Source organism: Pagrus major, chromosome 16 (assembly GCF_040436345.1).
Source record: "Pagrus major chromosome 16, Pma_NU_1.0".
Classification (NCBI taxonomy): Eukaryota; Metazoa; Chordata; class Actinopteri; order Spariformes; family Sparidae; genus Pagrus; species Pagrus major.
The window spans coordinates 24,643,726-24,656,323 of NC_133230.1; the positions used below are offsets into that span (position 1 = coordinate 24,643,726).

At 42.0% G+C, this 12,598-nt stretch overlaps 1 protein-coding gene across 1 annotated transcript; it reads left to right on the forward strand.

The window, feature by feature from the left end:
• Positions 1–7,871: 7,871 nt before the first annotated feature.
• On the forward strand, positions 7,872–11,214 carry LOC141011103 (protein L-Myc-1b-like). The gene is made up of 3 exons (XM_073484333.1): positions 7,872–8,208; positions 8,694–9,314; positions 9,993–11,214. The coding sequence occupies exons 2-3, from the start codon at positions 8,771–8,773 to the stop codon at positions 10,580–10,582; spliced, it is 1,134 nt and encodes a 377-aa protein (XP_073340434.1). The 5' UTR covers positions 7,872–8,208; positions 8,694–8,770; the 3' UTR covers positions 10,583–11,214.
• The last annotated feature ends 1,384 nt before the right edge of the window (positions 11,215–12,598 follow it).

Sequence of the window (12,598 nt, forward strand, 5' to 3'; positions counted from 1 at the left end):
TACTTTCTCACCTGCGAGCAGTTTTACATCTCTCGTCTTTTTGCTTAAGCACACTTGTGTTGAGTTCAGAGCCTGTTCATCCAAACAGAAAGAACAAGGAGGAGGATCCTGCTGCGAGCTCATGCAAACACTGAGGACTTTGAGCCCTACTGAGGTGCAGGTCATGTTTTATAGTATCATCATCATGCGCATTTCCATCATCATATTCTTATGTAAATTCTTTATTTTCAGCGGACCATCTGAAGTGGAATTAAAACTATAACGTTAACTTCTAAAAGGTAGTGTAGAAAAAGCGGAAATATTCAAGTAAAGTAGCACAAAATTGTACTTTAGTATACCTACAGCTCTGGAGGGTGAAGAAAATGTGAACTGTAATCTTTTAGTAACCTTTCAAGTCAAAACTTTCACCATGGCGCCATCTACTGGACATAAATGTGACACCACAAATTACTAGCTTGAAGGCGTAAAAAAGTTGTATATGGTAAAAGTTGGGAGTAGTCAAACCACAGTGATGTTCCCTTCTAATGTTGTTCCTTATGTGTGCTCTTGTGTGTGCTCTTTAATAGGCTTAGAGAGAGATAGAGATACAATTATGCAGTATTATATAAAAGAAGAAAAGTCTAATACCAGAATTTATTTCTCTTAATTTTTTAAAAATCATGTTAATCATCTTGTGACCAGCTCTGGCAGGTTTGATTTACTTTATTTCACCAGAATTATACTGTAATTCATTTGTACCGATCGTCTGTATCAGTGCAGCTTCCCTGTGAATCCTGGGTACATATAAAACAATAAAACAATTCAAACACATAGTAGTAACAGTCTGCACGCTCTCAATCAACCTAATTTGTTCCCTTGTCGACCTGTCAAACTGATCTCACTGTCATCATTACTGGTCCTCTCAGATAATGGAGGGATACATAAATCTCAAATTCTGTGAACTATTTTGTCAAAACTGGTGTTTTGCAGAAGTCTGTAAATCTTTGTGCCATCTTTAAGAATCTGGTCTGTCATTGATCAAACCCTGTTACACTGGTGTTGGAAGTCCAGCCTGAAAGTACATTTACGTGCAAAATTTAGTGTTATTTTATGATACTTGTAAATTGAGTATTTATTCAAGCGCAGCCATTTCATTCTACTTTAAACCTTAATTTCAGAGGGAAATGGTGTACTCCACGACTAGTGTTTTATAGTTACTAGTTACTTTTACTTACTTCTTATTAAGTTTTCATTTCATTTCAAGAAACTCACGACTATCTTATGAAATATGATGCAATTTTGGAGATTTGGGGCTATTTTTATTATTAGATTTTCTTCTATAATATGTCTTCTATCAGACCAGTGGAAAGAAAGCCCTATTTAACTACTTTTTTTTTAGAAGGGCCAAGGGGCCAGACTATTACATTCCCTATGTCTCACCTGCAAAGCTTGGAATTCAAATGTATTAAACAATACACTTTCTTTTCTTTCTTTCTTTAACTTTTCCCCCCTCCGCTTTCTTAGTTTTCACAATAGAATAAAAATATAAATGATATATATCCAGAATTACAGGCCAAAAAACAATGCACATTTTTAGTCGTATGTGTAGGTTGTCAGATTGATTCTCATAAATTCTCTCTGCTTAGACAGCCAGAGTTAAAACTTTAAGTATTTCATTATAGTACTGTGTATAGTACTGTAAGTATAAGTATAATAGTGAGTATTTTTGTTCCACAATAGGTCTGTGTTAAGGTTTTAATACTAAAACCTAAATACCATGTTTTGTTTAATTAAAATGTATAGAATTTTACAGTCCATTTCTTTAATGTACTATGTAGTTTTGGGAAAGAAATTCAAACTCAGACACGCAATATTTACAATACTAATAAGGTAATTATACAAACTCGGAAATATTTATTTATTTATTTCCATAACTGAAAAACAGGCTGTCCTCAGAGGAAAATAAAGACCCAGAACATGGATTGAGGACAGTTTGTTCATTCAGTTCATTCAGTCATGAAAATCAACCAATGAAAATGTTTCCCCTCTGATTTAAATTTCCTCCCCAAAACTGCATGGTGCACCTTTAAAGGCCGTTCTCAAAATTAGTATTTTTTTCTCATAGTATTCTCAGAAATCTCCACTTCAGTAGAGCTCACATGCACCTCACTTTGCTTTTTTAGTTATTCCTATCTACATACTGAAGGTTTTTACAGAAGGGTTTGTTCGTGTATCATTCATAGCAAACAAAGAAACAAAAATGTTGCACCTGGCTTTACCCAGTGTTCTGAGGCCGTTCTGTAAATCCATGCGAATGACCATATTTTCAACTAGATGCTTCATTTGCATGTTTAAACTCATTTCAGAAAACTTGTAATAAAAAATTAGTCTTAACATAAGCAATAAACTGAGGAAGTTTCAGGGTTGATACCTATTAGTTAAACATTTGACCTGATATTCAGCTGTACTGTCAGTTATTTACACGCTGCAAACAGCAGGTGGCAGCCTGACTCAGTGTGTGCTGCAGTGAGGCAGTGGTTGCAGCCAGAAACCACTCCAGGGATGTGGCTCTTTAACTTTTGCAAGCATGTTAGTACTTCACATAAAATACTCACTTCTTTTATTAAGAATGTCCCTAAAATGTCATTCTCAGTTTGCCTTGAGCTGCATTACAGTCATGTGATTTAAACCTCACCATTATCAGCAAACTTTAAGTCAAACTTTACAGCACGAGTCTATCCTTAATTATGATCTCAGACTTGTGGTTTCCTTTTGAATATTTGCAGCAATAATTTATCATTTAAAGGTAAAGTCAGGTCAGGAAGTCAGACTGTGATCATATCTCATAATATTTTCTGTAACGCAGCTCTTTGCTAAGGAGGAAATGAAATAACTGACTGACAAATGAAGTGATAACATCAAGAGTTAAAGCTTGATGTGATGCATACATTGGCAGAATGAGATCTCTGCTATGTGGAAGCTGTTACCAGGTAAGGTTGGGGCGCCCTGCTGATCACACTCTCATGGTATTTTGAGGGTGTCTGTTTGAATATGGTGATTTCCATCCCAGGGGGGCAATAACACTTGCGTGAATTATTTATGTTCTCATCTGCATGGCTTTTCTCTGGGCTCCGGGTCACTGGTCCCACTTTTAAACCTGCTACAGTGTTGTTTTAAGATGGGTGTGGGAGGTCAGAGGTGAGGGTGAGGGTCGTGGGGAAATGGACGATGCCCCCTTGTAGAATCACACGGGGTCAATTCCACAGACAGTCCCTGAAAACCTCTGAATTCCTGCACTGCATTGTGTCCAATATTCTTCAGGCGGCTGAGTGGGTGTTGCAGACTACATGAGGACTCTGCTGAGGTGGATCCCGACCCCCCGCACCCCCTTTTTACCATCCTCACACATATGCTACTATAACAATAAAGGACAATGGCGGGTACTTGAAGTTAAGCTGGGAGATGACTTGGGGAGCAGGCTATTGTTGGTGTTAAGCATTGTTACCCCAACAATGTCCCTGCGGAGGAAAAGATCCCCAAGTTTTAATGATGGAATAGAAGATTGGAGGAGGAGGAGGAGGAGGAGGAGGAGGAGGAGGAGGAGGAGGAGGAGGAAGAGGAGGAGGAGAGTAGCTCATTTAAATTTTATGGGACTTAAGTTTTTCTCTACTTCTTTGGCAGGGATGAAATATTCCCAACATAGCAGATTGAGGGTTGGTTGGTCCTCTGTGTAATTACAGGATGTGAAGCTGCAGGATCTACAGGCTATGATCATTGCTCTGCGGACAGAATAACTTGGCTAAAATATCTCTCTTTTTGATAACGGTCAACTTATTTTACATCATCCGTCTAAGATGGATAGCACAACATTTTGCCTACATCATTGTTTTTCACTTATTTAACCAATACATAAACAGACTTATAACCATCTGTGGATGTGACCGGGAGTGTTCCTACAGCAGATTTTCAAAGTAAAATGTAGGTTTATCTGGCCAGAGTTGAGACAAAATCACTGTTATGCAAGTCACAAGTTGCGTCTCAAGTTCTGGCTATGTGTCAGGTCCCAAGTCAAGACCGGTACACGACCTAACTTTAACCAAAGTAAATCATATAGATTCAATTCTGTGACTGTTTCACAAATTGACTAAATCTACTCTAAACCTAACCACAGACTGCATGCAAACTCTCAATTCTGGTGGGACTGTCCTGGACTTTGTACAACTGCCATCCACCCAAATCACCTCATGGTGTTCATAAATGTAATGTTTCATTAAGTCAAAAGAATGTGGTGCAGACAAGATAGTCGGTCATTGTTAAATTTGTGTCTGTGTACATGATTCCTGTTATATATATTTTGAAAATTTGTGTTTCAATTGAGATTGGGAACAATGATTGCAATTTCAAGGCAACTGGGCAGACTCAATCCACTGAGAGAGATCTCAGAAACAGAAACTCCATGGACTTCGTGGTGAGATTGTTGAGATTGGTTTGTCAGCTTCTGCTCAAGAATAAACTTTAAATCTCAACTATTAAACTGGCAATAGACATGTTTTTCTGCTTCAACGTATCATTGTGGAGTTAATGTTGATTGCCCAATGTAATGAATATAGAATAATAAAACCACTGGCGAGTACATCGGTTCCTTTTGTCTGCCATCGGGCATGTGGTCAAAAGGAATGATAACTGCTGATCCATTTCCATTATAGACTAAATGATTGAATAAACTCATGTTTTGTCCTGTATTGTTGTTATTTGCGACTCTGAGGAAAACGTAAATGATCAAGTTGTCTTTGCAACAGCAGCGCCAAAGTTGTCTGTTGAGCCAGAATGGACAAGAAGTCCAGAACCGTGAAATTTGAACCGTGAGAACATCATGGTAACAGGGAATACTGATAAGGAAGATGTGGAAGTGTGATATGAACTGTTTTGCAAAATTTGGTTTTCAAGGCCTGAACGCTTTTTTGTAACACATTTTTTTGTAAATGTTCTTTGTCTTGAGCCGGATGTCAAGTCATCCAAAGTCAAAAGGCCAAAGTCCAAATGAATCTTGTGTCAGTAGAGTCTTTAAATGTAATCAAATCGTGTCTTAATCCACCAGATTCGTGACTCAGCTCTCTCGTCTGTGTCTAGTTCGATATTGACTGATTCTGCCTTCAGTACACTTGAAGAGGCCCCCCAATCAGAGGAGTGTGTTTGACCTCAGGCCTGTTGCTCATAACAGATGTCCATCACTAATCAGTGTCATTAGCTTGGCCTGAATAGGCCCAGAGTCACTGGAGGTTTTTGTCTCCATCACTGAGATGCTTAATTAAGGAGAAGACGCGCACGCTACAGACCAAACTGATCAATATGTCCGTCAGGAGGAGGTCCAGGCCTTGGGTGGCGTATATGATTTTGACCTGGCGTTGTCTGGTCATGAGACGTTGGCGAACTCTGACCTTTTGCTGGCCCGTGAGCATAAAGCATTTGTTCATGCCACGCAACATATAGACAAATCGTGTGTCTACTTAATCATGGCCTTGTTCAATATGGTGATATCATGGTTAGTGTTAAAATGATGAAATGTTGCAGGTCATTGGGTTTAACAAGAGTGGTCTTTTTCCTCTCTGGCAGAGCTGTAAACAAGAATTTAAGACCAAATATAGAAGTGTTTGTTTAAGACATTAACTTATCTCACTGTAAAATAGATTACTCACTTCACCAGCAGCTGCAGACGCTTCAGCGGCTGAATCTACACTGTTTGTGTAGTCGTTGTGCTCTTTTGTGTTAGAATGGAGGTCATTCAGGGACGCACTCCACCCTTCACTGTGGAGATGTTGTGTAGCCTGGAACAGAATGCACCTTTTAGCTGCAAGAAGCTGAACATGGAAATGAAGGCCTATCTGCGTTGAATCCCTGTCTTTTGTAATACAAATGAGATGACTTGCGACTGCATATCCACAACTTAATGAAAGTGCTCTACAGCTGCTTTATCTTCCTTTCCAAAGAATGATGTTCCCGCAGCTGGTTATCAGTAATAATTGACAAGTTAAAAAAATATCTGGATCAAGATAAACTTGTTCAAGCTGTTTTTAACAGCTGTTGTTGTTGTAAAAAGGGGGGTTATGAGGTCTGCTGATTTGAACAGGATAAAGGAAAAGAGGATCTTAAAACTAATGTTTGGTGTCATGGTTGAGAAGCGTCTTCAGGATCAGGATCACAGACTCGCCTCTCAATGCAGAGGCTGCAATGGAGACATCAGACTGGACGTGACCACTGTGTCACAGCCTGAGGCTACAACCGCTTTGTGGACTTGCGTCTCCAATGCATCAAACTGCAGTAGTTAATTATAAGATCGAGCATGATTGTGTGTATCCGAGTATCCAGGCTTGTGGAGGAACGGAATACATGTAACAGATTAGGTAATTAGGATACAATATATGTAACTATATTCCATCAAAGTTACAGAAAAAAAAATGTCATTACACTACAGATACATTTAGTTAAAAAGGGGGATTACTAACAGGATTACAATTTTAAAATATAGAATGAGTTTCTAGTCTCTAACCATGCACATGTGCACACATGGCAACACTTCACAAGGTTCACACTTACACACTCTCTAGTTAAACCTTACAGAACACACTTTTGTGTAGGGTGTGAGTTACATCTTTTAACATAAATTTCGGATCCTGATACTTCCAGAGGCTTAGATTACACAGGACGAGTTCTGTGGGGCCATTTTATGTTTATCTCCAGTTGTTTTTTTTAACAACATTTTTTTTTACATTTTAAAGCAAGTCCCCATCTACATCAGCTGTTTCGGAGAATGCTGCAACTCTGTTTTGCTGTTAAGCTCCGCTTATCCTTTAAATAAAAAGCAGCTCTACAACAATGTAAAATTGCTGCACACCAGCTACATGTGCTTAAAGTATGACAAGAGAAAGTACTCATGATGAAACACAGCCCCATGTGTGTATTTTATCACTATATATTTTATTTATTGTAGATCACTTTAGTTTACTCTTACACTTAACTTACCATACTTCTATTGTTGTTCTATTAGGTGCTGTTTTTTGCATTTACACCATGAACACTTCATATTTTGTATATTTCACAAATATTTAATACTATATTGTCTTTATTCTTGTAAAAACTGGGCCTAGTGTGTGACCCTGACCTGGGGAAGCCACCGGCTGTTACTGGTTGCACTGTGAATTTTGCAACCAGTAATCAGGAGCAAGAATTTCCTTCAGGATGAATAAAGTTCTATCTTATCTTATCTTATATCATATTTTTAAAGCAGTTGATAATTTTGTTATAATTTTCTTGATAAATCGATTAACGGTTTGATCTACAGTATAATTGTTTCAGCTCTGTACACAGCCTTTCATTGAGGCCTTTCATTGAGGCAATTTCAAGGCTTTGAACTGCACTGTGACTTTTATTTTCTAGTCTTGTCTCTTTAAAACCTATTCTATTTTAGCTTACTTTCCTATTTCTTAACTTGTTTTAATGTTTTGTTTCTTGATGTCTCCCTATTTGTTTTTAATGTCTTCTAATGTATTGCCTTTGTATCCTTGTGAATGATGCATACAGAACTATTTCCACCGCTGTTTGGCAGATCAGAGTACAGCTGAGTGTAACTTCTTTAGTGGTTCAATCTTTGACCAGACGTCATGTTTTGATTTTTAAAGTGATTTCTTGTAAAATGTCAAAAATGCAACCAACCAAAGCGGCCAAAGTCAGCGTAGTAGAACAGAGGTATGTTCTCTCCTTCAGAGAGTGGTGATGGACCGTGTGAGTTATTGTGCCCATAACTGGTGTTGCAGACGGGGCGGGGCTGCGCGCTTCCCCCCCGCCTCTGATGCAGATGGAGGGGCTTACCCGGATCTACCGCTGCAGATATTTCCGAGGCTCCTCCCTGCACTTTTTTTATCGCCTTATAACAGGATATCTCACTGGCGCGAAAAACGCACTGTGTGGCTTTCTGTTACACATTGTGGGGCGGACCTTGTGCCTGTTTCTTCTGAGCCCCGGCTTTTTTTTTTTTTTAGTTGTTATTGTTGCTTTTCTGCTTAAAATAAAGCAGAAAGTATCGCCTGCGTCGAGTCACCGCATCTTTGTATCCAGGAACAACTCGGGCGGCTTTTATCCGCCTGATCTCCGTGCACCGTGGACACTTTGCTCTTTGGCTGCCGGGGGATTTTCAATGTCCTGAATTGCGCTGTTGGATTTCACTAAGAGCCGGTGAGTAGTTTTTATTGTATTTTTACTGTCTGCTTGTAAAACTTTCAATAGTGAGTGTGAGGCAGTCCACTTTTCTTCTCCAGTTGCTCTCGCATGACGGCTCCGTGGAACAAAGCGCTGCCTACATTTCAGGAAATGCAGCCTCATGTGTTACTTTTACGCAGGATGGTGCCGTAGAACAAAAGTCTGTGGTTACCTCGGGTCCCTTTAAAAACTGCCCCTGAATCATAGTGGATGCATGTATGTAACTAGAATATGTAATAACCTTGTGTGCCTGGACAGTTTTTAGTCCATCGGTGCGAAGAGAGCATCCGCAAGACGCCATCAATTATTAACGTGGTCCCATATGTAGAAAGTAGGCTGTGGGGGGGTGGGGGACGTGGTATCCTGATAGTCCATTAGATGGACACTTGAGACGTGATCACATCTGATGGGAACTACTTTAAAAAGACCGCTGCTAATCGCTGTGATATTTGCCCCCTCAGGTTGTACAGGACGTTCTTCAGAGGCCACTGGCGTCACTCGATCTTTTCTGGGAATAAACTCTTTATTAACTGGAAACATGGAGTTCGACTGTTACCAGCCCTATTTCTTCAACGATTTCGACACGGAGGAGGATTTTTACAAGTCGACCGCACCGAGCGAGGACATATGGAAAAAGTTCGAGCTGCTGCCCACCCCTCCCATGTCTCCCACCCGGACTCTGAGCGGCGGTGCGCTGCAGCTCTCTCCGGGAGACAAGCTGAGCTGGCTGTCCAAAGTCCTGGGTCAGGACGAGGAGTGCGAGGGGCAGTTCATCCCGGACACGGAGGAGCTGTTCGGCAACCTCAGCTCCATCATCATCCAGGACTGCATGTGGAGTAGTTTCTCCGCCAGCAAGCAGCTGGAGAAGGTCAACGGGAAAGTGTCAGCTGCGGCGCAGACCGGCGTCTCCCCGGTGGCCCAGATCTCCGTGAGACCGAGCAAGGCGCAGTGCGTCTCTCCCGGTGGCCAGCTCGCCGCCTCGGCGACAGACTGCGTCGACCCCGCGGCTGTTCTCACCATCCCGGCAAGCAGCTGCAGGAAGCCGGCGTCGTCTGGCTCCGAGTCTCGCTCTGATTCCTCTGGTAAGGAAGCAGTCATGCTCTAAATTGCCCCACCCTGCCCCTGCCTCAGCCTCAGGATTATATTGCCCTCTAACAATGCGTAATTTGGAAAAGCTGGGCTGCTGTTGCATAACTGTGGTGTGTGGTGCAGAGGGGTTATCAAGTGCAACCCAGTCAGTAACCTTTAGAGCTGGATTCTTACTCTCACGTTGACAATGCGCCACATGCTTGCTCAAAATGCCCATGCGGTCTTTTAAAAACCGCGCCCCCTTCACTTTTACTTGAATTTCCCCCCTCTCAATATCTGCCACTGGCTCTATATTACAATCAGAGTGCGGCAGAGGGGCGGGGGGACCGAGTCCTGGTGATTTATTACTACTACACGCACAGCGACAGACCGTGAGAGTTACTCTTTAACATTTCCCAAATTAGGGAGTGCCCCCTGCCAGCCCAGCTCCTCATTTAAATTGTTGATGAATGCTCAATGACAAAAGCCTGACTCCCTGCAAGCTTTGGCATGGGTGACCACTGCTGTTAACACCTCAGCTCCTGCCCTTCCCTGCCCTCCTCAGATGGAGGAGTAGGGATTTATTCACCTTACAGTCCCTTTGATTCAGCTTGACCCCCGCTCGTTCTGAACCCTGCCTGTAAAACCTCTTTTTCTGTGTATTGATGAGTTGTTTCCCTGTGTGATCACAGATGATGAAGAGGAAATCGACGTGGTCACCGTGGAGAGCAAGCAGAAACGGGTGCGGCTGGTCAATGTCAGAAAACCAGTGACCATCACGGTCCGGGCCGACCCCTGCCCCAAACGCTTCCACATGTCTGTCCACCGGCAGCAGCACAACTACGCCGCCCGCTCCCCAGACAGTGAGCCTGATGAGGAGGAAGACGACGACGATGATGAGGAGGAGGAGGAGGAAGAGGAGGAGGAGGATTATGACGAAGAGCCTCAAAGCAAGCGCACCTGCACAGCTCGTGTCTCCCAGCCTGCCTCCCCCTCGGAGAGTCCCCAGAACTCTGACGCGGAGGACACTGACCGCAGGCGGAACCACAACTTTCTCGAGAGGAAGAGGAGGAACGATCTCCGGTCCCGTTTCCTCGCCTTACGGGATGAGATCCCCGGCCTGGAGTCAGCCAAGACCCCGAAGGTGGCCATCCTGACCCATGCAACAGAGTACCTCGCGGAGCTGCACACTAAGGAGAGACGGCAGCTTCAGGAGAAGAAACACCTGAAAGCCAAACATCAGCAGCTCCTCCGCAAATTATCTGAACTGAAGCGCTCTTGAGACGAGTGTGCTTTTGAAATAAACTGCCTCATTCACAGTCAGGAACTTTTACTCTCAAGTTACCTGTCACTTTTAAAAAGCTAAGATGTTTTTTTATATAACAACATGCCTCATGTAAATAGCTGTGAATTTTCTTTAGAATATATTCATATTGCTGTGGGCTTCCTATGAATTGACTGTGCTGGCCAATGACCCTCACACGGGGAGGCGCGGTTAGTGTGCTGTGTTTTCTTTTTCTTTGCACAGTGTTTTAGCTGAACAGGGGTAACAGAATTGATTTTCTAGCTATGACTCAAATATTTCCTGGTATGAATTGATGGGAAATGAGAACCAGTGTGATAGTGAATATATATGTAGCCTTCAGGATGTGTGAGAAAGCTGGTTTGTCTTCATTTCATCATTGCACACTTATGATGAAGTGAAGTGTGATGGCCTCTCTGTACATATGAGTGAATGAGTCACTTCCTGGTTTGTTTTGATTGTGTGACTGATTGTTTGATGTACAAATAGTTCTGTAAATAATATCTTATCGCTCCTGGTGAAGGAGACAGAATCCAGAGTCACTCGAGCTTCGCTCCTCTTTATGACGTGCCACCAGGCATCGAGGAATCTCTATTTTGTTAAGAAAACAGGAAAAACGGGCAAAAAAAAAAAGAATAAGTAGCACTGCTGTACTTTATATTCACACGTCACTTTGTGATTTCAATGCTTCTTCTGATTTTGGTTGATTTTTTTTTTTTACGCATGCTAACATCGACAGCGACATTAAATTTTTATACCATGTTTGCATACAACCCTGACGTCTGTGTCTGTTTATTCAAACACTACACTATGTCATATAGTGTTGCCATGATACTGAAATGTCTAACTTTAATACAATACCTTTCAAATTTATTTTCAATACCATGGGAAGAAAGTTGGACAACATTGACAGTGGCGGTTTCTAGAGTCTGTCGGGGCCTAGGGCAGGAATTCCCAGGGGGCCCCACCACCCAGCATTCATCGCCATTTTACAAATAATTTGACGCCAATGAGAAATGTGAACCATCCAAGCCTCTTTGTTCAGTTTCCAGTGGTCACAGTAGAATTTTCAAATGTAAATAACATTTAAAACCTAAATTAATAACTAAACAACTTCAGCTTTGTCACTTTTTATATAATCCAAAGTCAAGATATCATCAACACATAAAGCATTTTGCGGCAGTGGCGGTGCACGGTATAGTGGTTCAGTTCACTACCATGTTTCGATATTTCAATATTTTTGTCACTACTGCCAAGTTCCTCCATAAAATGAACATTGTCTTTGAACATTTTGACCGGGCCACTGAATTTAGTTTTGTGCTCGATTCGAATGTGCAATCAAAGCTTCTATTTGTCCCCATAGCAACCCGAAGAGATCATACACCAAATTGAACCCTTGATTTAAAAGGTGGAAGTAAGAAATGACACAGATTTATCATGCCTCACTCTGAGAGCGTGGCTAAGACGCACCACATGCTGCTGTGGTCGCACCTCTCCAGGAACTACTATCACACACACAAATCAGCTGTAAATGAGGGCACATCATAAAAGACGAGCCTGATTTCCCCTTTGCGGTTTCAGTCATGTAAACGACGCATCTTGTGCACCAGCTGCTGGTACACAGAAGGTTAGACGGTTAGACTGAGCTCGTCCTTGAGACTTGCCCTTGAAGAGTGTGTGTGAGTCTGTTGTGGATCCTCCCCTCTGCAGTGGCTGCTGCATGCTGGGCACCTGATGTGCTCCGAACTAGGTTACACTCACACACACATGCAATTGGTATCTTTAGAACAGTCCCTGGGGTTTGGAGACAGGGGTTGTGTGGACTGCTACTTGGATCCAGTGCAGCTATTCGCACAGGTATGCAGCACGGCTTCATGTAAGTGGCTGTAAATGGAAAAAAGTGAAAATCTCCCAATGATTTCTACATTATTAGATAACTCTACCCTCTTGTCCCCTTTCATGAGGCTTGTATTTGTTATATGACATGCCTTTTAC